Source organism: Dermacentor variabilis, unplaced genomic scaffold (genome assembly GCF_050947875.1).
Source record: "Dermacentor variabilis isolate Ectoservices unplaced genomic scaffold, ASM5094787v1 scaffold_18, whole genome shotgun sequence".
Taxonomy (NCBI): Eukaryota; Metazoa; Arthropoda; class Arachnida; order Ixodida; family Ixodidae; genus Dermacentor; species Dermacentor variabilis.
This window is the reverse complement of record NW_027460346.1, coordinates 9078500-9102771: the sequence shown is the minus strand read 5'-3', so window position 1 is coordinate 9102771 and position 24272 is coordinate 9078500. Positions and strand designations below refer to the sequence as shown.

At 48.1% G+C, this 24272-nt stretch overlaps 1 protein-coding gene and 1 pseudogene across 3 annotated transcripts in view; one reads left to right on the top strand and one right to left on the bottom strand.

Moving 5' to 3' along the window:
• The window catches only part of LOC142568300 (nose resistant to fluoxetine protein 6-like), a 110043-nt gene that overhangs the window by 51732 nt on the left and 34039 nt on the right, over positions 1-24272 (top strand). For all 3 annotated transcript variants that reach the window (XM_075678286.1, XM_075678287.1, XM_075678288.1), the window contains exons 3-4: positions 19204-19403; positions 23444-23552. In XM_075678286.1, the coding sequence (XP_075534401.1) occupies positions 19204-19403; positions 23444-23552 (309 nt within the window). The remainder of the gene's footprint in view (positions 1-19203; positions 19404-23443; positions 23553-24272) is intronic.
• On the bottom strand, positions 21554-21728 carry LOC142568398 (U2 spliceosomal RNA; annotated as a pseudogene).

Genomic DNA, 24272 nt, shown 5'->3' with positions numbered 1-24272 from the left:
ATATGCTAAAACGCTCTGATGACGACATTCGCGCTGCTGCTTTGCGTTCGCCGCATGACATTCTGGCGTAAAAAGAAAATACAGAAGAAAAAAAAATGTACAGGCACTTTAGGCTGAGAGCGCCGAGTGTTTCAACAAATATAGCGAATCGTTGGACTCGCCACAACCGTGTCCACATGAAAATAGCACGCACGGTAATTCTCGTGGCCTCATCGCGTCACTCGCTGTCGAGCAAGTTTGTTGAGCATCCGGCATCCGGCTCTTATCGCATTCAGCCGGTGCACGCCTCTTCAGTCGCGCGAACAGTTCAAAATGCGGTCACTGTTACTTTTACCCTCGCCCGAAACACGCGGCAAGCTACCACTTTGACAGCGGGGTATGACGGTTTCACCGCCATGAATAGTGAGGCCGTTGTTATAGATCCTTTTTGTCCACGCTGTGGCAGCAGGGCATTCATGACCCCAGAAAACTTCCGGTCATGCATTGCTGACGGTCGAGTTAGCCAAGAAAACGGACGTATTTTGTCGCATAGTTTTACTGTAGGCACATATTCTTCATGTGTTCAGATATACGTATAAAGAAAGTGCGCCATGCGTCGATGTCATGTATGGGCTTCTTTTGTTGCACTGAACAATAAAATTCACTTGTCGAACATTCCAACTTTAAAGCAGAACTGATGCCAGCTGCAGGGTTCTGTAAACTAATAGGCAATTGTAACTTGTGTTGTTCCACAGGGCTTAACCGGAAGTCTTCTGGAAAGCCTGTTTGTAAGCATAAAAAGGGTCTATACTTTTAGCCGGTATGCACTGGTATACACTCGCAGATAAAAAACAACAGTGTCGTGCACTTGTGCGCTTCGGCGGACGGTTTTATGTTTTAAGGATGCTCCCTCCTCTTTTCATATTATGCGTATACATATACACTGAACTGCAGTTCAGCGAAACTCGCCTAAACGGAACTTCCAGTTCAACGGAACGTGTACATCCGTTCAGGTACAGGACGACCGTGGGTTCAATTATTGCGCACTTTAGGTTTAACGGTACCACTCTCGTTGCGAATTTGCCTAAGCGAAAATGGCGCCGAACGCGCGCATACTGTTTTCCTGACCGATTCTTGCGTTGCGCACGCAGCTGCGCAGTCTGACAACTGTGTGGCGAGCACGCGCATTCATTGCGACAATTGCGTCGTTGCTATGTCAAGGGACTCTTCAGCGGTGTTTCTCATTGATCAGCTTACTGTCGTACTTTGTGCACTCTGTCTGCAAGGCCGGCCTTGCAATGTGTGCAGTCATTTCTCCGACATGCAGCTCACGATCAGCTCACGTGCGAAATCGTGGAACTTATCCATCACTTAAGAGAAAAAGGCCATGGTATTTCTGTCCAGTGGATACCAGGTCATTGCGGTATCATAGGAAATGATGACGCCGATAAGGCAGCTCGGACATCAAACCAAGAAGACCGCTGCGTCCCCAATCCTCTCTCAAGGACCGACGCCGCGAGACAACTTGGCATTTTAGCACGCACGATCTCCTTAGCAGAGTGGAACACCACACATACAAGGGGCACAAGACTGCACAGACTAAACCCGTCACTTCAACTCAGACCTCCAGCCGGTCTACACCGACGTGAAGCGTCTCTTTTGTGTCGGTTATGGCTTGGAGTTGCCTTCACGATTGCCTACTCAGCACTAATTGGAATGGCTGATAGTCCTGCATGCGATGTTTGCGGATGCGAGGAGAACATTGAACACTTATTGCGCCATTGTCCTCAATTTCAAGCACAAAGACAATCTTTGTCCAACACATTGAGGAAATTAGATGATCGTCCTCTGAGTGAACAGACGTTACTAAAGCACCGTCCTGACCGATCATCGGCTCAGAATAATAATAATATTTGGGGTTTTACGTGCCAAAACCACTTTCTGATTATGAGGCACGCCGTAGTGGAGGACTCCGGAAATTTCGACCACCTGGGGTTCTTTAACGTGCACCTAAATCTAAGCACACGGGTGTTTTCGCATTTCGCCCCCATCGAAATGCGGCCGCCGTGGCCGGGATTCGATCCCGCGGCCTCGTGCTCAGCAGCCCAACACCATAGCCACTGAGCAACCACGGCGGGTCATCGACTCAGAAGGCAGTGAAGGCACTTTTATGCTATCTCAGAACTTCTGGTTTGCGCGAGCGTCTTTAACTCAAGTGCTGTCCGTACACGTATCTACACCTTCTCTCTCCCTTCTCTCGCTTCGCCTTCTCCCTTCCCCCAGCGTAGGGTAGCCAACCAGACTATTGACTGGTTAACATCCCTGCCTTCCTATATTACTCTCTCTCTCTCTCTGTCTATCACCGCGATGTGAACAGCGAGGTGAGGGCCTCGCGAAGTGCTCGCTCTAAACGGACGTTATGTCAAAGCGATTGATCGCGTTGACGTGGCTGCGAGTGAGCCCGCGCAGAGTCTCGTGACGATGACCTGAACTGTCGAGTTCAGCGCCCGGCCCGCCAGAAAGACATGGAGCTAAAATTCTACTTTCTTACGTTCAGCGCGCTGAACGCGCACAATCACCGAACAATCTTACGCGGATGCATGCATTGCACCGTAGAGCACTAAAGTTTACGGGACAGGTGTTCCACGACAAATGTGGACTTCCGCTTCTTATTTATTTATACCTCTATCTGAACTACTACATATCGAAACTTTCAATACGAGGCTATATGCGCCCAGGCTTCCCATAAGTTCAGCTTTTTCGCAAATCGCATTGCGTGTAAGCGTTTCTAGCAGAGCGTACACGCGATGTGATAATTTTACAGCGAAAGCTCTATATGACTAATCTTCCCTAGTTTTTTTCGGCGTCCGGACGATACTGGTGATGGTGCAGAAAATGTCCAAGCTCAACGGCACATACCCTTTAGGGCTCGGGAAACTGTAACGCGCCCATGAACTATTCTTGTCACACGTGGGACCCAAAGAGGTCCCAGGCACACGGGTAAGAACAGATGTTTTTGAAGAAAAAAAAACATGTTTCGTACAAATTTTTCAGAAAGGACTTGCAAATTTTCGACGCCAACCACGCAAACGCGCTAGTGCCAGTGCTCGCGCATTCGTCGTCGTCGTCTTCTTCGACAGCTGGCTCCGTTGCGGCTCATCATTCCAGCGCAGAATTCACTTCTGGCGTCGTAATTGGGAGTCCGCGTCTACGGGGGTATGAGCCATTGATTAAGGGGGGTGTGAGCCATTCATTGTCTTACGTGACGCATACATTTAATAAGAGAGGTGATACGCCAGTGTGTGTGCGTACCTATATCGCCACAACGACCACAGATTGGCACAATTAAAAAAGAAAGACAATGATTCCGCTCTGTGAAGATGGTAACGGCAGCGAAAGGAAATTTGACAGCTTTGACTGTCGTCAGCTTTCGCTGCCATTCCATCTTCACAGAGTGGAATGGTTCTCATTTTTAGGCTTTACAAAAATTTCTCAGAGTCGCCAACGGTAGACAGCACATTTCTAGTCCTTGAGCTGGACTATTCAAGGCGGCGCACGTTACTTGCATGCGAAATTGAAACACATGTTCAACTAAACAATGAAAATTCATAAATTAACTTATTAATTATTTGCTTTGCGGCACATATTGCAATTTACCAACTGTAGCCGGGAAGCTTGCAAGGCCTATCCACTAAGAACGAATTTTCATGATGACGTACCAATTTCGATATATTCATTCCCAATGTGTGCGACGGAATAAATGGGCGTTCCAGTTACTTTTGTTTTTAATGTATAAAAAAAACCATTTTGCTAGAAAAGTAAGTGCAACTGTACATTTTTACTGCAAGTTGAATAGCGCATATCTCGCGACCCGCGCAGTCATTAAAATTTATTCCAATGCAATGCAAGCTAATCAGCTACAATTCGTAAATTTAAATATGTAGCGTAAAGGAATGAACTCACACGGTAATTAGTGCATTTTTTATTAATTAGTCAATTATGTGTTTCGATTTCTTGTGCAAGTAATGTCCGCTTGTTTGAATGATTCAGCTCAAGGGCTAGAAATATGCTATCTGGCACAGCTGATATAAAAAAAAATTCCTCTAAGGTCTATTCTGCACATTATGCAAAAGAAGCTGCGAAAATTAAAGCAAGCCACATCACGCCCTCCTGTGTTGTTATTATTATTATTATTATCATCATCATCATCATCATCATCATCATCATCATCATCATCATTATTATTATTATTATTATTATTATTATTATTATTATTAGTATTATTATTATTATTATTATTATTATTATTATTATTATTATTATTATTATTATTATTATTATTATTATTATTATTATTATTTTGCACCGGCCCAAAATTAAGTACACTCGATGCGCGTTGGAAATCGAGAAAATTTTCAAGATTTTCGTGGCCTTTAGGTACTTACTCGATCGTTCCTCGCTGGGTGGCACGTCTATGTGCGGCTATAACGGCGCCTTTGTTCCCGGTAACACGTCCAGCACGTGCATCTCCAGACAGGGTTAAACCGCTTGGATTCGAGACCGCGTTCGGCGATCTTTAGACGTGCGCGTGGTTGGAGCCGAAAGTCGCGACAGCATTACTGCAGCATACTTGAATTCGACAGGCCTCTGCGACCATGCATGGACTTGGCGCGCACGCGCAAGTGTGCACACAACTATAGAGTTCTTCATCTACCTCCCCTATCTCAAGTTTCCTGCATATATCCCCTCTCCCCCAGTGTAGGGTAGCGAAGCGGACGTGCCTCTGGTTAAGCTCCCTGCCTCCCCCCCTCTCTCTCTCTTTCTCAAAAGTTGAAAGAATTCGTACCGGCCTAAGCTGGGGAACAGGCGAATTGCCGACGTTTGTGTGTTCGCGATCCGCTGTCTCTGATAAATGCAAAAAAGAAAGTTGGAAAAGGACGACAAGAACATAAATCTCACGAATGTTTATTTACAAGCACTCTCCGTCGTATATTTACGTCGTATAAACATCCTCGAAGTAGTAAAAATAACGCGTAAGCATTCCGTAGAATATTCACAGGCATGGCTGGCTCGAAGAGTGCGTCAAACTTACGCACTCTATGCCTGTGTGCGTGCAGCCGTCGTCACAGGTGATTTTTACCTATATAGCGGTTCACCGTTCTTGACGAAGAGCTTCTGTGCATTGGAATATACGGCCTTATTCTGGCGAGGTTACACCGCTGTCCCCACGAAGAGCAGAAAGCCATCGCATGATGCGGTGGAAAGGTGTTTGCTCCTTGCTTGTTTATGGCTCGTTGTTTAACCTTCTCCTTCAATACAAACGCTTGTTTTCGCGTCGTAAATAGCCCGAAATGTCTGCCACGCAAACTCACACTCGGAGCCGCCAGGGCATAAATTGGTTGTGCCTGATCTTTCCAAACTCGTGCGAAGGCGGCCCTTCACCCCTTCTCTCTTGATTCCTCAAGGTCCCACTGTTTTCTTTTTTTTGTTCCGCCATCGTTCGACATTTTCAGCATTCCTCAACTATCCGACACGTCATGGCAGAGCTTTCTCGCTTTTCACTTGTGTTATAAGTCACGATCCTCGATCGCGCTGTTTTTATTTTTTTTTTTCGTCGAAAAGACGCGATTGACTCCCACGTATGCGTCGGGAATACCAAGCGCCGGATTTCGAAAAAAAAAAAAAAAGAAAGCAGCTGACAAACGGCGAAGGCTTTAAATCTGTGGTGCCTGACCTCGGGGGGACATGAACGAATTGTCAGATTCTTATCGGCCTTTTGCATTGTTTTTTTACGGGCTTTGAATGCTGGTGAATTTGCGCTTCCTCCGAAAGGACGAGCATTTCCACGCGTTTGCTCGCTCAATTTGCCGCCTGCCCCCTGTGCCGCGGCATTGGCGCAACTTCTTAGAAAGAATGCCACTATGGAAGCCGAATAGGCACGACAGTGTTGTTATACTGCATTTGGTGGTGCTGCCCAACTGTTGATGGATCATTTAAAATGCTAGAAAAAAAGTATGAGTTGTGTGGGAGCAAATGGCTTTGGACAGCGCTTGCGCGCGACCTACAATATGCGTTTTGTGGCTGACTGCTGTTACTTGTCAGAAGGCCGCACAACTCTTGCGCCGCGTCTTCCATTTAAAGCTGGAGGGCATTCTCGGCCCGTGGGGAAGTACCACCCGCGTGTGGCACGTTGCGAAAGTGCTGCTATTTACCGAAGATGCTACCCAACCGTCGCGACGTTGGACAGATTATTAGCAAAGGTGACTAGCTATATAATGCCAAAATGCACTTACGAATAGAAAGCTTCGTGAGTTCGGCCACTGGTTATTCTATGGGGTCTGCGGGCATTGACGAGAATTTGTGAATAGCTGACACTGTGTATGTTTGTGCGTGTCAGAGGGTACATGGGCTGTTTGTGTGATCACCGCGTGAAGCATAACTGTCGCTTAAAATTTCGAGTAACGTGCATGCCAGAATAGTAGCCAAACTGACATATCGAGCTGCTGCTTTAAAATCAGCATCTGCTCGTATGCAAGTCGGCACAGCAGCTTGCATTCCTTTTCGCTTCTGATTGTGAAGGTCTTATGCCGCTTACACTGGCTAAGCCCCCTGTCTTTCCTTCCATTTCGTATATATCTCTCTTCTTGTACGCTTCAAAATATTTCCGTCAGGTCATGTATTGTACAAGCCTATCAACCGCTCTGAAATTCACCGTATTTCGCGGGTAATTTTGAAAGGGCGGCGCTTCAAAACGGACGCTGGTCTCAGAAGTACTTGACGCATTCACGCCGGATAAATGTACCTCGACACATTACGCTTTCATTGCTCTTAAGCTGCAGTGGGAATGGCAGATGAGATTATTTGCTCGGTTCTCTATTTATCTCCCTTCTTTCTATTACCTTTCATCCCTTCCCCAGCGCAGAGTAGCCAAGCGGACTCTTGACTGGTTAACATCCCTGCCTTCCTTTTCCCTCTCTCTCTTTCGAGGATTTTGGTTGTTCTGAGCCTTTGGTGCGAAGTAAAATTCTAAATAACGAGAAAGAGAGACTGCACATTCTCACGAATACATTGACGCAGTGCGTCGTTCCGTTACCTCGCTTATTCGCAAAAAAAAAAAAAAAGTATTTGAGTGTGAACTTCATGCAGCTCGGAAGTCGGAGTTACGTGCACATCTCCCTCTTTTACCCTCGCGTATCTGCCCTGGTCTATCAGAAATAGTCACCAACTTGGTCAAATTTCCCTTACGTTGCAGTTGGCAGACCTTCGAGGACTGATTGTTTCTTTGAAGTGATAAAGCCGGAAAAACGCTTTAAAGGTCTCCTTTTTTATGCGGAGCTTGACGTAAAACTTGCCAGGAGCCCCTCAGGCATAATTTGCCTTCTACATTGAAATTGCATACGTCACTGCGAACGCGAAGACGTGCGCGCGTCAGCTGCACTCTGCTTCTGACTCCAAAGGCAAGGCCGTATGGCTTGCACCACTGCGTTCTTCTCACTTTGGTCATATCTTTGTTTCGCTCATTTATCACTTTTTTTTTTCGTCGATAGCGCGAACGATTCCACGGCCGCTGGTCCCTACAGCCCGCGAGCGCAGCACTTTGTCCACATTTCTACGCAGTTTCTTTTTTTTTTTTGTCTACTTACCTGGCATGCGGCGGCCTTAACCAATTCATAACCACATATTCGACGCTCGTCTGGTCCGTGGTTTCTGCAGTGGTTGTGTTGCAAGCGGAATCAGTTAACCCGGCGACGGGCGGTGGGTAAAGAAATATTGGAAGCGCGCAACATGCGAAAGTGAGGGTAGGTCAGGGAGGTTAACCACGATTGCGGCCGGTTTGCTGCCCCACGCGGTAACTGATGAGACGTATTCACGAGAGTCTTCGGGGAAAGAACGTTGCGTACATTGGGCAGAATGGAGTGAGACTATACAAAGCGCCGACACCTTCCCGCTGCCGAAAGGCACGATCGGCGTGTGACGCAAATTTTCTTATCCCCCCCTCCCCCCCTCCACCCCTCCCGCCTGTGCTAAGGTAGTCGAATTTTAACGTTGCGCCTTCACTAGCTAGGCGGCGTAGATTCAAGAACATAATTTGCGGATTTATTTATTTATTTATTTATTTATTTATTTATAGAGTCGCTGCACATTATGTAAATAGTTTCCTTCATTATAGTCTGTCCTGTCTCCCTTTCCCCTCCCCCTCTACCCCACGTCCAGTGCTGACCACCGTTCAAGTGCCAACAGATGCAGCTAGACAGTTGCAGTGCGGTTGGCAGTAATTTTCCTTGCTTTCCTTTCCTTCCAATTATTTCTTTAAAAAATAAACAACCAATTACTCTACGACCTATGCTGTGTCTACTTTCCAACCGTTCTTAAGGCAGTTATGCTGACAGCTTGGTGTCCATTGCATCCGTGGTACTTTATCCTGATTCTTAGCATGCCGGTATTTGACGTTTTAAATAATCCGATGCTCAACTTGAGAAGTATAGGTCAATAGAAAACTTTAGTCCGTCCGGTATTCCGGCAAGCGCGGGCGGTTTGCCGGATGAGCCGGGGCGTAAACGCGAGCGCCCAGATTGGTGGCACCAGCTGGTGGTGCAAAGCTCAACCACCTAAACAGGGAGCCAATTACTATATTCTTCTTAGCTGCTGGCGCACATTTTCGGCAGCGGCATAAATTATGAACACAATTACGCTGCCCTCGAAAATTTACACCAGCAGCTAAGGAGAATATAGTAATTGGCTCTGTGTTAATGTGGTTGAGCTCTACACCACCAGCTGGCGCCACCAATCTTGCCGCTCACGTTTACGCCTCCGCTCATCCGGCAAACCACCCGCAATGCCGGGCGCACTAAACTTCTTTAATTTTTCTCTAATTCTCTAAAATTCTAGGGACATATTTAAATTCAGTTATCATGCCGGCAGAAACCTGCTGCTTTTTTGCGATGCTACGTCGCATATTTCAGCTAAAACTCAGCATGACGTTTCGCTTAAGCTTCAACTGGTTAAATTCGGCCATTCGAAATTCGTGCCCTCACTTCTCGCCCAGAGGCCTGCTGTTCGTTCGTCGGTGCTACTGTAAGGGTTGCCTAGATAAAACTTGTCCCGGATTCCTCCTGCATGGGGACTCGAACGGTTGACGTGTTGACTTGCCTATAATCAGAGGCGCAGCCACGTGGGGGGGGGGGCTGAAGCCCCCCTCACCCGACATTTTTCGTGCTGTCATGCACCACCGACCAAAACAACCCCCGCTCCAGAAATCATGCTGGAGTTTGTTTAGAATGGGCTTTTCATGCTCGAGAAGATCTCTCAGCGCGAACATTTCGAAATCGGGCTGGATTTCGCGGCAACGCCCACGCATCGGGAGTCACATATCGTAACGCAAAGCGCCCCACCGAGCACAAAGTTTCAAGGGCGTTTTGTTGGCGAGCGGGCTCGTCTCGGCATCTCGCGGAGGCCGCGGAATCTACGGAGCGCTTGGATTTCAATTCTGAAACTTTATGGGTATAAAGTCCTCGTAACCTTTTGATGCAAAAGGTGCATTGACATTTCCAAAGTCGTGCTTTCGATTTTCAATTCCGGAACTTTGTGCATTTAATGTTGTTATAAACATTTGACGCCAAAGGTGCATTGACTTTTTGAAGTCGTATATCGGAGCATACAACTAGAGAGAGAGAGAGAGAAAAGGATGCATAGAAAGGCAGGGAGGTTAACCAGAGGCAGTTCCGGTTGGCTACCCTGCACGGGGGAAGGGTGAAGGGGGATAAAAAGAGAAAGAGAGCGGAAGGGGAAGATAGAAAGAAACAGAGACTAGCATGACCAAACGGCGTACACTACAGAGCGGTAGGGGGCGGCGTTCTTACAGTCTATCGTGAAGCCCCGCAGACCGCAGGAACTTTAAAAACGCGAGTAAGGCCTTTAGTGTGGATGTTCTGTGGGAGTACTGACCTAAAGCTTTCAGTTCTGATAGTAGAAGATTGTCCAACTGGTCCAGTACTCTGCACAGCATGCACTTGTCTCTCAGCACTATATCGCGGGCAGACACAGATAATATGAGCGAGCGTCTCATCGATGTTGCATGTGGCGCACGTGGGGCTGTTGGCAATTCCAATAAGGAAAGCATACGAGTTCGTAAATGCAAAGCTATAGCCACAGACGGTATAGCATGGTCTGTTCATCTCGTGGTAAGCCAGGCGGTAGGTGCATCCGCATTTCCGAAGACAACGAACGCAAACGACACATGGTGAAAGTGTTCGGGTCCCACAGAGGCAAAGTACATTCACGGGACATCAGTCGCAGCCCAGCCGCAGCGTCTGTTCGCGAAAGCGGAATTAAGACACGTTGACCACTTTGGTGTGCAGATCGGGCGGCTTCGTTGGCATGGTCATTCCCGCTGATGCTGCAATGTCCTGGAAGCCATTGAAAGATTATGTTGTGTCCCTTGTCATGGCTGCGATGATACATGTGTCGAATTTCTGAGGCTAGTTGTTCATTGGGTCCGTGGCGCATTAGATTTCTATGCACTGAAGGGCTGCCTTGGAGTCACTAAAGACTGTCCATTGTTGTTGTGGTTCATGATGAATGAAATCAAGTGCAGCACGGAGTGCCGCAAATTCAGCACCCGTTGATGTGGTCAAACATGAAGTTTTTAATTTGATTTCTTCAGATTTTGCCGGGATGATGACTGCAGCAGCTAAGCTGTTGAGTTTTACCGAACCATCTGTGTAGACATGTTGCCGGAATCTGTGTACGTGGTGAATGTGTTCCAATGTTGCTTGTTTCAAAGCTTGCAATGGTACTCCAGCGTTCTTTCTGATTCCTGGAATTGTCAATTGCACTTGCGGCCGGTTCAGACACCGCAATGGATCTGATAACCTTCTAGCGGGTGTAAATTCTGATGGCAAGTAGGACTGATGTCTTACAACGCTTTTGGCAAAAGTGGAATGTGGCCTCTTTGCTGGCAAGCAAGCAAGATGGTGTGAGGGAATCCGAATCAGGTGTCGGATGTGTGCTCTCAGGACATCTGTATCTATATAGACTGTAAAATGAGTGTTTCCGGCAATGGCCACTGTCGCAATCGATGACGTAGTTTTGGGGAGACCGAGACAAGTTCTGAGTGCTTGTGTTTTCACACTCTGAAGTTTGCGGATATTTGTAGTGCAAGTATTTCCTAGTACAGGTAAACTGTACCGCAGGAAGCGCAGAAACAGTGCTTTATATAGTTGCAACATTGATGGTACTGTTGCGCCCCAGGGCTTCCCGCCGAGAAATGCAAGAAGGTCCACGATGGCGGCCAAACGCTTTGTCATGTACGAGACGTGAGGGCTCCAAGACAAGTCCCTATCAGTGATGACGCCAAGAAAGCAGCGCGTTCGTCTGTGTCGTACAGTTTGGTCATTAATCCGCAAAGCATACGGGGCCATGGCTTTGCGAGTAAAGGCAACGAGTGCACATTTCTCAGGGGAAAGCCCTGCAGGCCTTGCCTTCTTAGGTATGTTGAAATGGCCGTTGAAGCCTTGTGAAGTCATGCGCGGACTTGTAGACGCGTCACCCCTGAAGCCCCATATGCAAATGTTGTCTGCATATACGGAGAGCTGAACGGTTTGCGGTAACAAATCGACGAGACCAACGAGCACCACGTTGAACAGGGTCGGGCTAAGTACTCCGCCTTGCGGTACACCACGACTGGTATAGCTAGATGGCGTTGGTCCGTCTTCAGTCAAAATAAAGAAAGATAAGCTTCCATTCAAATAGTTGCGTATCCAGCGAAAGGCGTGTCCACCAATCCCTATAGCTTCTAAGGCGTCCAGAATCGCATGACGAATCATGGTGCCGCTGCTACTAGCCTGAAACACTACGGCAAAGCTTACAGTGGAAACATTTGAATACACCACCCCGAAGGAAAGCAAAGGCCATCATTTCTGCCGGGAAGGTGTTGTTGACTTCTTTTTCGATCGTCAGGGGCCATTATTGATGGAATTTGCTAAACCTGGAGACACTATCAATCGTTTCCGATATTGCGAAACGTCGGATCGGCTGCGTGTCGCAATCAAGAACAAACGACGTGGAAAATTGAGCAATGGGATCATCCTGCTCCACAACATTGCCCGTTCCCACGTCGCTGATGTGGTTAATACAAAACTGGCAAAGTTAAAGTGGGGAATGCTGAAACATCCGCCATACAGCCTAGACCTGTCGCCTCGCGACTTCCATATTTGGGAGCATTTGAAAAAACTGCTCAAGGGAACCAGATTCGTGTCGGACGATCAGTAGAGTCAGTGACAGATTTTTGAAGCAGCAACCCAAGGAGTTTTATGAAACGGGAATTATGCGACTCCTTAGTCAGTGGGACAAATGTCTAAATGCTCATGGAGATTACTTTTAAATAAACTACCCCGTTTGTCATATATTCGTATTGACTCACTTTCATTTGACTCGCCCTCGTATATTTTTCACAACTCCTGCTTTTTATATGTGTTCTCTGTTGCGACTATAATTTCGGAGCAATTACTCGCCATACACAAGCGGCGATAGCTGCTCCTGCGCAATACATTCTAACAAAGGACAGTGTCATTGAGATTTTTCCCTGGTCATTGCATATGTACAAAAATGTAAACAAAGCTTTTGAATGAGAGAGAGAGAGAGAGAGAGAGGAGGGATGCAAGTGAGAGAAAGGCCGGGAGGCTAAGAAATTTCCATTAAAAATTTGTCATCAACTAGTACATTTCATATCCTTTACTTTTTTCATATCAGCGGCATGCACTGCTTTGCTGGTTTCAGACTGATACAGTTCTGAAATTCGTATGACATTTGCTTCAGTTATTAAATTACAGAAAACATGGAAGCATTGATATCAGTTATATCGGGCACAATTTTGAGACATACGAGTACATTCTTTTACGAAAATATGCATACTTGTGTTGAATTCGTTTGCAGCATCTTTGGATATGGCAATGCAGTTCTTATTAATGTTTAACGTATTTGATCCCTCGACTATTTCTATAAGGAGGAGGCCGAGCGGCAAAGTGAGCCCCCCCCCCCCCCCCCCCCCCGCCCTCACGAACGAAATTTCTGGCTACGCCACTGCCTATAATGTACATAGAGGCAAGTACTGTGTATGCGTGCCTGTGTGTTTGTGGGTGTGTGCGTGCGTGTTTTCGAAGCGAGGGAGGGACACGGGAACACGCAAGTGGCTGGCCGGCGACCAAACAGCGTCAACACAGATCCCTGCTTTTCAGTACTCTTTCGGTCACTCGAACGGCCGAGCGTCATCCCCTGAAAGAGCGCTGCCGCTCGCAGTCGGCATGGGAGCAACGAGGCGCACAAGGGGGAGGCGGCGCCGAGTAGTGCGGGATACCCTGTTTACGCGCACGCACGCATAGCGTGGGTTTGTGGTGAGCAGCCTGGGCCGCGGGGGTGCAGCGCCATTCAGAAGGGACGTTGCCGCTTCTTTCACCTTCCTTCATTCTTCCCCCCATGGAGGACGCCTCCCTTTCTTTCCCCCTCCGCTCTACTTTTTTTTTCTCTTCTCGTTGGCCGCACAGTACGCCCTGGCGACGTGGCGCCTTTTTGACATAGAGAAAAAAAAATAAAAGAGAGAAAAAGCGTTAGGTTGGGGAAAACGTGTCCCGCAGGTTCGTAGACAACGTAAACAACCCATGCGAAAATTGATTTGATCTTGCTTCTTTTCCTTCTTTTTCATTCGTCTCGCCATTTCATTTCTTTTTTCGATCCAGAACAGTTTCGTTCCGCACTCCGCTCGTCGGTCTCAGCCTCTTTGTTCCTTTTCATTTTTTCCCTAACCGTCTTGGCCTTCCTCCCCCGCTGCATGAATCGCTGGGGATGACAGCGTCTGCGGGAGGCTCGCATGGACGCTTCGATGCGGGAATACCGGGAAGCGAGCCGACGTACAAACCAGACCGGTCGAAGACCTCCGGGTGACCCGAGTTTGAGAACCATTGAGGAGCTCGCGCGGTGTTTGGTGTGGCCGCTACTGGGGTTCAGCAGGAGCTCCTGTGGGAAGAGCCCACCCGGAATGCACGTAAAAAAAAAAAAGAAAGAAAAAAAAGAATGCGCGGCGAAAGGCAAAAGAGGAGAAAATGAAAGCTTCGTGGGGGTCACTACAAATGGATGGCCCGTTCCTCGGCCGCCGGCCAGTCCTGCTGACAGGCAATGTGCGCCGGCAAGAAGCGTCGCTTCTTTCATTGTAACCGCGCATTCCTGACTTACGCGCGCTCTACCGAGCGTTGCGCGCAGTGGAGAAGTTTGTGAGACGCGAGAAGGGCGAAAAGAAAGACAGCGCGTATATAGAACTGTAGCGGGCGCCGCGACCGCACCTCTTGACGATGCCCTATGGGGCCGCGTTATAAAACGTGAGAACCGGTGACCTCACGCGAATGCACGCGTCATGATAATTCTAGTATTTTCACTTTGGTGCCGCTTTGCGTAAGCGGGATACTCTACAATGAATTACATCCATGTCATCAATCAAGTAATATAGAAACCTGCAGAGTACAATCAACCTCTCTATGTGGCTTTCGCAGAATATGAAAAAGGCATTTGATTGAGTAGAGATATCGGAAGTCATAGAGGCATTGCGTAATCAAGGAGTACGTGGGGCATACGTGAATACCTTGGAAAATATCTACAAAGATTCCACGGCTACCTTGATTCTCCACCTATACTTAAATAGCTATAAAGAAAGAGGTCAGGCAAGGAGACACAATCTCTCCAATTCTATTCACTGCATGCTTGAGAGAAGTATTCAAGCTATTAAACTGGGAAGGCTTAGGAGTGAGGATCAACGGCAAATATCTCAGCAACCATCGGTTTGCAGACGACATTGTCCTGTTCAGCAACAATGGGGCGAAGTTACAACAAATGATTGAGGACCTTAACAGAGAGAGTATAAGAGTGGGGTTGATGATTAATATGCAGAAGACAAAGATAATACTCAATAGCCTGGCAAAGGAACAAGAGTTCGGAATTGCCAGTCAGCCTCTAATGTCTGTGAAGGAGTACGTTTATCTTGGTCAATTATTCACGGCGACCCTGCTCATGAGAAGGAAATTTACTGAAGAATGAAACCGGGTTGGTGTGCTTACGGCATACATTGCCAGATCCTGACTGGGAGATTACCACTATCAATGAAAAGAAAAGTGTGCGATCAATGCATTTTACCGGTGCTAACATATGGGACAGAAACTTGGAAGTTGACAAAGAATCTCGAGAACAAGTTAAGAACCGCCTAAGGAGGCGATGGAACGAAGAATATTAGGTGTAACGTTAGGAGAGCGGTGTGGATCAGAGAGCAAATGGGATAGCAATATTCTAATTGACATTAAGAGAACAAAAAAATGTAGCTGGAAAGGCCATGTAATGCGTAGGTTAGATGACCGGTGGACCATTAGAGTTACAGAATGGGTGCCAAAAGAAGGGAAGCAGGCAGTCGAGGACGGCAGAAAACAAGGTGGGGGGATGAAATTAGAAAATTTGCAAGCGCAAGTTGGAACCGCTTGGGGCACGAAAAGGTGATTGGTGGCCGCAGGGAGAGGCCTTCGTCCTGCAGCGGACATAAAATAGGTTGATGATGATGCGCAAGCACTGACTTAGGGGCGCTGTAATGAAAGTGAAGCAAGAAAAAGCAGAGGTTAGCCAGACGGATGTCTGGTTTGTTACCCTGCAGTGAGAGAGAAACGAAAAGAGGGATAAAGAAAGGGAGAGAGATAGAGAAAACACTGCAGGAGCGCAGACTGTAACGGTGGCAATACACTCCGACGTAACGCGCGCGCGCGCGCGCGCGCTCGTCATGGTGACGTTACGTTGGCGAAAACACAACCCCCTACAGTCCGGCGGCATCTGGCGCCGACGCGGCCGGCGGCATTCAGCGCGCTCGGACGTCGTCCGGCGCCGAATGCAACCGACTGCATTTCGCGTCGACCGCGCCGAGCAAGTTAGCGCCTAGCGCCCTCTCTCGTCGAGGTAGAGACTCGCTACTAGGAAGGCTGAGCCAGAACGAGATGGCCTCTTCGCAAGAAAGCGCGCCCGACCCATGCGGCTCCGAAATCGAAATGTTTCTGGAGGCCGTCTAGCAACATCCTTGTGTCTACGACACCAAAAGAATGGACTACTGGGATGCGGAGCGGGAAAACAACGCGTGGGAGCAGATACGCATGTACTCCGGCCTCTCAACACGAGCGTCAATGCTACTACGCACGTGTGTGTATACGTCTCCGGACATGCTATGCAATCAGCGCCTGCTTGTTTGTCTTGTTTTCCCTGTTTGAGTCGAAGAGTGTCTGAAACTATGGAAGCAGCTGAGGGACCGCTATACTCTTGAACTGAAAGCTATTGAAGCGACGAAAAGGAGTGGCAGCGGCTACGTGTCTGTGTTATGTAGAGAGAGAGACCTGTTAAAGCGGGAGACACACTGTCCGATTCGGTGTCCGATCCGGCGTCTGACGAGCCGGAACGGCAGCCGGAATCGAGGTGTTTTGCCGTGCCGAAGCGCCGGATCGGACGTCCGGCCTGCGGCAAACTGGGCAGATTTTCATCGTCCAACGCGACCGGCAACCGCACCGACGTCTGGCCACAGCCAATGACAGCGCGGCTGGCATGCGACGTTCTCCGACGTTCCCTCCACGGAGGCGGCGCTGGCTGGCCGGTTTTTCGCAGTGTTTTTTTTTTCCTTGCCTGCTGCAGTTTGTTTACGACAAGAAATAGTTACCAGTTCAGTGAAATGATCTCAAACGTGTGCCTGTTATGCAAAGCAGCGCCTAGTACACTAGCACTAAGCTACTGGCGAGATCAGGAGCCGCGACGCGAGAGCATTTCGCGGTCAGACATCCCACACCGACCGTCTGAGCGACGCTGCTCGCTTCGCTTGCACGTTTGCCCTTCGCAACGACTGCGTCGAGTAAACCAATTGTATTTAATTATGGGCGACCTAAGTGTACAGTGTGAATTGTTTTGGCAAACATAAACGCTTTTCGACGCGCTCGGGTTGGATCGTAAGCGCCATCTGCCTAGCTAGGCCTACCGGCCCTATCGCTGGCTGTTAGCGGAGTCGTCAGTGGACAACGCGCCGTCGTGAAGTGTTCTGTCACTTGCAGGGGCATGATTTTATTGACAGTGTTCGTGTAAAACGAAGCAGTGTTGTGCAGAGTTGTTTATATTGCGTTTCTCGACGTGGCTATAAAGTCGAGCTGGGGGGCTGGATCTGGGCGGAACTTACGCGCCGCTCAATCTTTCGGATGCATGCACCGTGTGCCCCGAATCGTCGTATGCCGCATGCCGGAGCATGCGGCGCCGCACGTCGGATCGGACGCCGAATCGTACCATGTGTCTCCTGCTTAATGTTTCGTCTTGCGGAATGTGTCTGCGTCCGTGCCATCGCCGAGCAACAGTCCGGTCCGCGGTGGCAATCGCTACCGACAGAGAAAGCGCGCGAAAAGATTTGTTTAGATGTTCCACGACAGGCGGCACGGAGCGGCGCGGTGTTCTGCGCATGCGCTACTCCAGCTGCGGCAGGTGCGCGGCGTTGTACTGTAGGGGGACGGATTTACGGCTGACGTGGCGTAGCCGACCTGGCGTGACGTACCGCAACCACCGCGCGCGCGCGCGCCGGGTCACGTCGAAGTGTATTGGCGCCTTAAGGTACGCACCAAGTGTATAAGCGGTCGAAGAGAGGGGCTAAGACGCTTACAGACAGCCTGTAACTGCTGTTGTGGGTGTGAACTCACTATCCTCTTTCTTTCTTTCTTTCTTTCTTTCTTTCTTTCTTTCTTTCTTTCTTTCTTTCAGTCCCTCGTCCCTCGCACAGGGTAGCAAACCGTCTGGTTAACTTCTCCACCTTTCCTTGTTTTCTTTCTCACTTACTCTTAGTGTGTGTCTCTTTGTTCGCCCTTCTTGTGCGCGTGTGTGTGCGTTTGTGCATTGTTAGCCATGTCTTTGTTTTGCCTTCTGTATATCTTGTAGCCAAGTCGAAGAAGAAGAAGCGAAGAACGTGCTCCTGAAGACGAAGAAGTGTGAGGCTTTTGGGAACAGAAATAAAGAGTAATGGTCGCCTTGTCGCCCTGGTCACTTGTTCTGTTCTGAATTTGGCGCAGTCGGATATTGAACCTTGTGCTACTGAGCCGCTCCGATTTTCCATGGACAATGTGCACCGACATTACAGTTGTGTGGGATAAGCGGGTGAACGTCGCGCAGTCCGTCTACGGTGAAGAGCGGCCTTTTTAGTATTCTAGAACGCTTCGCTGCTTGCCCCCACTTTTCCTTCCTTTTGCTTCTTGTATAGCCACGAGACCGTTTAGGTGCTTACCATAAGGCTAGACGAATCATGCTGCCTTAGTGTACGCAACGTGATGGCCTTGACACATTTAGAAGTCATACTCGCATCCCGAACTCTTTTAAAACCTTACTTTAAACTAACTGTTGGCCGCTGAACATTTTCATTCTTGGATATGACGGCGCTACGAAGATGGGAAGGCTATAATGGCGGCCTCTTGCATTTTCCATATCTATATTTACATTATTATTATTATTATTATTATTATTATTATTATTATTATTATTATTATTATTATTATTATTTGTTCTTTTTCGTTTTATTTTTTTTTCTTTACGTCTGGAGCAACAAGCCAGGTGTCTAGCTGTGAGCTAACGCCTCCAACCAAATTTTTTCTCTCAATCTAGGATGTCGCTATTGGCGGCCTCTTTAATTTTTAGCTTTGACGCCATTAGGGCTTTTTAGGGGTTTCGAAGTGACCGCCATGTGTTGGTTTGCGAGACTACCTAAAGAAACTTAACACAACGGTAACATAAACACGCATTAGAAAGATATAACAAATGGGACAGGCTTCTTTGTTTCTAATCCGTGTGTCTGCGCTGTGTTAATCAAGACAAAGCCACGCCCTCTCATCCAAATGTGGGTTTTGTTATACCCGGAGAAAAGCAAACAAGAATAATTCAGTGTTGAAACATAAATGTGTCGGGTATGATCAGAAACGCCCTTTTCAAAGCCCATCTGTCTGAATGCGTTATGGTATACTTCATTTGCCTGGCTATATCGCCTTGGCAACAACGAAGCGCTCGTTTGCATCTTACTAAGTACGGTGGTGTTTTATGAGATTGTCCCGCCTTTCCAAAGGCTCGTGTAGAAAAAAGGAAAGAAAGCTAGTGAAGGAGTGGGCTGTTCGAGCTCTAAGCACTTGTTCTGCGCACTCGCAGTGTTCGACAGTACGGCCAAACCCGAGAGTGGTGTGCTGACCGGAGGCCTGACCTTCCTGGGCTACTACTCGGAGTGCATCGCGGCGCTGCAGCCAGGACGCCGCACGGCCACCTCCAACGAGTCACAAGTTCCGCCCTTCACCAGCACCTACTGCCTGGCCACCGTCAGCTTCGCAAACGCCCAGCGGTGGCCGCCCAAGGTGCGTCTTAGTCCAAGTAGCTGCATAAAACCAGCACGACCAACACAATAAAATAAGACGAAGTTCCTCTTCTCTCTGTTTGTGTATACGCTTTGTGGTTAGCTAGCTTTGAGCTTCGGTAACTGGCCCAGGGCGCGATTAGTTTCCTCGGGGATACGCTTCGTTTACACGAACTCGACGCGAGCACAGGTCGGGTCAAAAGTCGAGCTGACCGACCCTAACCTGACCGTGTTTAACACACATCTTGGGCCAGTCACCCGAACGGGCTGGGCGAGTCACCTCGCCCCTTGAAGGCCGGGTGACTGAACTCGCCTCGACGCTCCCCTGGCCCGACCCGCTTGCGTTTACACGAACCCGACGACCGGTTTTCAACCCTGCAGGCCAACTCGGCGCGATGTTACCGGGTTCATGTAAACGTAGTATTATGATCGGCCTGGAATTCGACCTCTCAAATGTGGGAAACGTTCCAGCTCGCTTTCCCGTGTCGACGTAATTGCCCTCATCCCCGAGAAAGCGTTGCCCATGAGGCCCCTGCCACGCCCTGAGCTGACACGGGTAACCAGCAGGACATGAAGGGGAGCAGGCCGTCGACTTCACAACTTGACGAGGGGACACAAGACTGCGCTGAACACGCAGGCACTGACACCTCCATGGGCGCAACCCCAAACAGGCTTCGACTATTACAAGACCACGAGAAGTGAATGACCCTTTCGGAGCCGACCTCTCCACCGATTGTAACGACTGCACGCGAAGGGTTCATTTAAGGCCGTCCTGTTAGGCAGAGCCGTTCGAGACTCGATAGAGTCAACCATATACCACTAAAGCAAATACATTCTTCTGGTTTTCATCATCACAGTGCCCGCCTTTGTCGCAGTCTCCTGATCCTTGCAGTGAAGACCCACCCACCCGGTCGAGATCTTACCAGTAGCTACTACTTGGCGAACTGTAGTACCTCACGTTGAACCGCACGGTCTTGCTGCCGAACAGCACAATCTACGTATATCCACGAAATACACCGTTATCTGCATAACTAAAAATAAAAGAAAGCATGTATCGATCTATCAAGAGCCAACTTACTATTTTTTTTTACCCCTGACGCTTTGGCGCTTATACGTCGTGACTATTATTTCGTCTTTTTCTCTATAAACAGCTTGTCTTGGCAACATCTCGGTGAATGCTAGTTGGTTCATCTTCAGAACTGTACTCAAACAGCGCGACTGATACAAGGGCACACAGATACACAAATACCATAGAACAAGCGCTGAACGAGCGTTCCGGCTACTAACTGCTGTACTGACAGGCACTTCGTAGCTGGAACAGAGGGAAGCAGTCAGCGGCGGGTCAACGACCGCGGCAGTTCGTTGTCAGCGTCGTGAAGTCAACACGCGTATGATGATGACAAATAAATTTAATGACATGATTGTTCATACCCAGCATGAAAACAGAGCTTAAAATTTGGAAGGTTTAGGCTACCGAATTCGTCTCAGAATTGTCACAGCCGAGTGTTCTTCCATGTGCAATAAACATCTGCACGCAATCGGCGCTTACTATTGCGTGAGCCTTTCGAATACCTAAATAACTAAAAGAGTTACGTGTGTCAATTCTTTCCCAAGAAGTTCATTGACCAGCCTGCGCATACGAAAGTTTCCTTAAGGATGGCGTAAGAAACCGCAGTAATAGTCGTTCGGCGTTTCTTGGTTGCTGTTGTTAGATGGCATTAGTGGGGCTTTTCCTTCTCCCCTCTTGTACTTCTTTTCTCGTCTAGACTGGCCTCAGGCTTCTTTTATTACCCCCATTTATAGCAGTATCTCCGCACAATCCCTTTCCTACTCCTTGTCTCCTTCGCCCTCTTCTACTGCCATTTTTCTGTCCTTTTTCAAGTTTGCTGCCTTTGACTTTCCGCCTTCTTTCAAGGAGACTTGGTCTGTGTGCCAGCGAGAGCTGGCAGCGCAATGTTTCCATCTTCTTCTTCAACGAGGTTCGGCTTCTTCTAATAGCTCGGCGCTTTAGGTGCAGCTTGCTTTAGGGGTGGATTCAGTACCACCTCGAGCATGAAGCTTCCCTCTGGACAACCCTCTATGTGACAAAACATTATACAAAGAACCTGGTTATGGCTGGAGTTCCGTGCATGTTTTTTCTGCCTGTGCAAAAAACCGTGGGTCGATCCCTGAGATAGTGCAATACCCACGCATGGCGGAGGCGAAGCAGGTTTCAAGCACTCCGCCAGCTTGCAAAAATAAGTTTAATATCTTGGGTCCAAATAGAACCCGTATCAGATATTAAGATGGTAAGAACAGGTACTACACTTTCACCCGCGTCAGCCATGTCTACGTTGGCACCGCCCTCTCTTTGTCGGCGTTCCAAGCGCTTGCGTATCTACTTTCCTTTCCTTCCGCTTGCCAGTGGGGGTGGTCCCGTCGAAACGTCACGCGCGTCTAGTTTCTCCCGGCTTCTCGGGGCGGCAGACACGTCGTCCACGCGAATGTATATAAAAGCCACGGTAAACAAGTTCTTACCTTTGTTGAAAATCCTGTGTCACCTCTTCGTCGTGTGCTAAACCGCTTCGCTGTTCATCCACCTCGATCCGCAGAGTAGAATGGCTCATAATTTTTTTATGCATCCAAGGGAGAAATGAACAGTAGAAACATCCTGATACGCCTATGCAGTAGCTTGTGAGCGGCATACGACGTGTGGTTGTAATAAATTTAATGCTACACTAAACAAATTCCATTCAATAGTTGTGAGCAGTGAGGAGGTCAGAATGAGTACCTGGGTAGCGCAGAAAAATAAAAATAAATACAGGAGCATCTAGGCAAATTTAACGTATTTCTGCACGTTTTATGACGCTGGAATGTTTGCGCGCAGGTAATGTTAACTTATGAGGCACGAGAAGTAGGATCTCGCTAAGAAGCGCTATAATAAACATTTCGGCCTCACGAAGATTTTTTTTGATTACGCATGAAATTTGCGTAACTTGGTGACGGGAAAGGTATCTGGCAGCATGTGACCATATTTGAAGAATTCACTCCCGCTCTATACTTTCATTATTCTTGAAAACGATAGCTTTGCTGTATGAGAAGGCACAGAGCCAACACACCTTGAAGCGTCTGTTTCACGTGGCGTTTTCTAGTTAATCCATCAATAGGCTTATTAAGACTGGCATAGTTGCACGTGAAAATATCGGTTGTTTAGTAGCTTGCAGCTTCAGTAGTTACCCGCGTTCACTGATGGCGTTCCGACGGCTGCCAAGAAGCCTATTTCGGTGCCCATTCCACACGATCGCATTGTGCACGGTGAATGCTGTCATTAAAGCGAGGAACCCGACGTTAGCAATGCAGCGTTAAGGCCGACTTGCACTTAATCTGCACGGCCTCCGCATGCGTGCGGTAGTGCGGAAAGTGGCACATATTGCACACAGGCCCAGAAGTTTCGGTTTGCACTGCTTTTGGCGATGCAGTGTAAGCCGAAATTTGTGCATCTGTGTGCGACATGTGCAGTTTTCCGCACCTGCGCACGCGTGCGGAAGGCGCGCGGAAGGTATTGAGCGTAAGTCGACCCTTAAATGCCCCCCAAAAATGCATTCCAGGGTTTTTGCTCGGGTCAGCGTGAGCCTATATTGCGGGCCCTGGTCGAAGCGAAACAGCTGTGACGAGTAGGTGCCGATATTGTGATGACGTATCCTCTAAAAGCCTCATATTTCGAGCTTTTATTTGTTCCAGCCTTTCTCGACATAATCCCTGTAAACAACTAGGTTCACTGACGGCTTCTGACGGCCGCAATCGCGCCGCCCTGAAGTCGTACACATGAAGAACGCTCCCCCCTCCCCCCCGAAAAAAAAGAAGAAAAAGAATGCCGCCCATTGCAATTGTCAATTTCGTTCCGAAACATAATGCCGGACACCAATAATACGCCCGAATTGAAGCGTAAGTGAACTCCGCGCAGACAGAAATGGTTCGCGCCTGCGCGCCTTCGCTTCTTTTCATGTTTATGCCTTTCCGTAGCCATCGTCATAAAAGTGGGATATTTTCTTTCGCGCGCAGGGATTTCCAGAGTACCTGTGGAATGAGCTTCACGGCAATAGCATGCGGTTCGGACTCTGCGTACCGTCCACCTGCGGAGAGAAGGAGATCACAGAGCTGGCCGCCGAGTGTAAGTGTCACCTCTTGGATAAAGAGCACCACGATAGCACCACGATAGATGTGGGGAGCCTTACGACCGAAACTGCTACAGCTTCGCTATGGAAGAGGCCACAGCAAACTGTTCCGGGTTCATATGAAAATTGGCTTAATAAATATATCCTGTGAGGGAAATTACATTTCTGTCACACCAAGTGCATTATTTGAATGAGCAAATAGTACTTGCAAGGACAATTGCATATTGATATTCGCTAATTTACAAAATTTTACTAGTTAGCTTTGTAATTGAACAATCTAACGTGCGTGTCTCAAATTCGAAACTGCAGCCCGCCAGTGATGAAGTCACAGGCATTTAGCAGAAATAACTTGCTTAACACCAGTTTCGAGAAATACACGTTCTCAAAAACTTGTGACAATATGTATTTATGTAAAGATTAACACTTATCAGCATTTGATCACTTCATTCTCGAAAGGTAGCCAAAAGTATAGCTTTTATTTCTTTCTTTATTTAATTAATATAAGGCTTAGAGGCGGACCACAATTTGTGAAGCTTGTCCAACCGTCGGATGGGTCACAAGGCTTCCACAAGGCCACGTGAAGCTCATTGGTCATTGGTCGCGTTCACTGGACGCTACCCTGGCAGCGACCTGGAATCGCCCTAAACGTGTCTCTGGAGACGGTAAATGATAACTAAAACAATGCATATGTTTAACTTTCGCTTGCCGCGTGTATA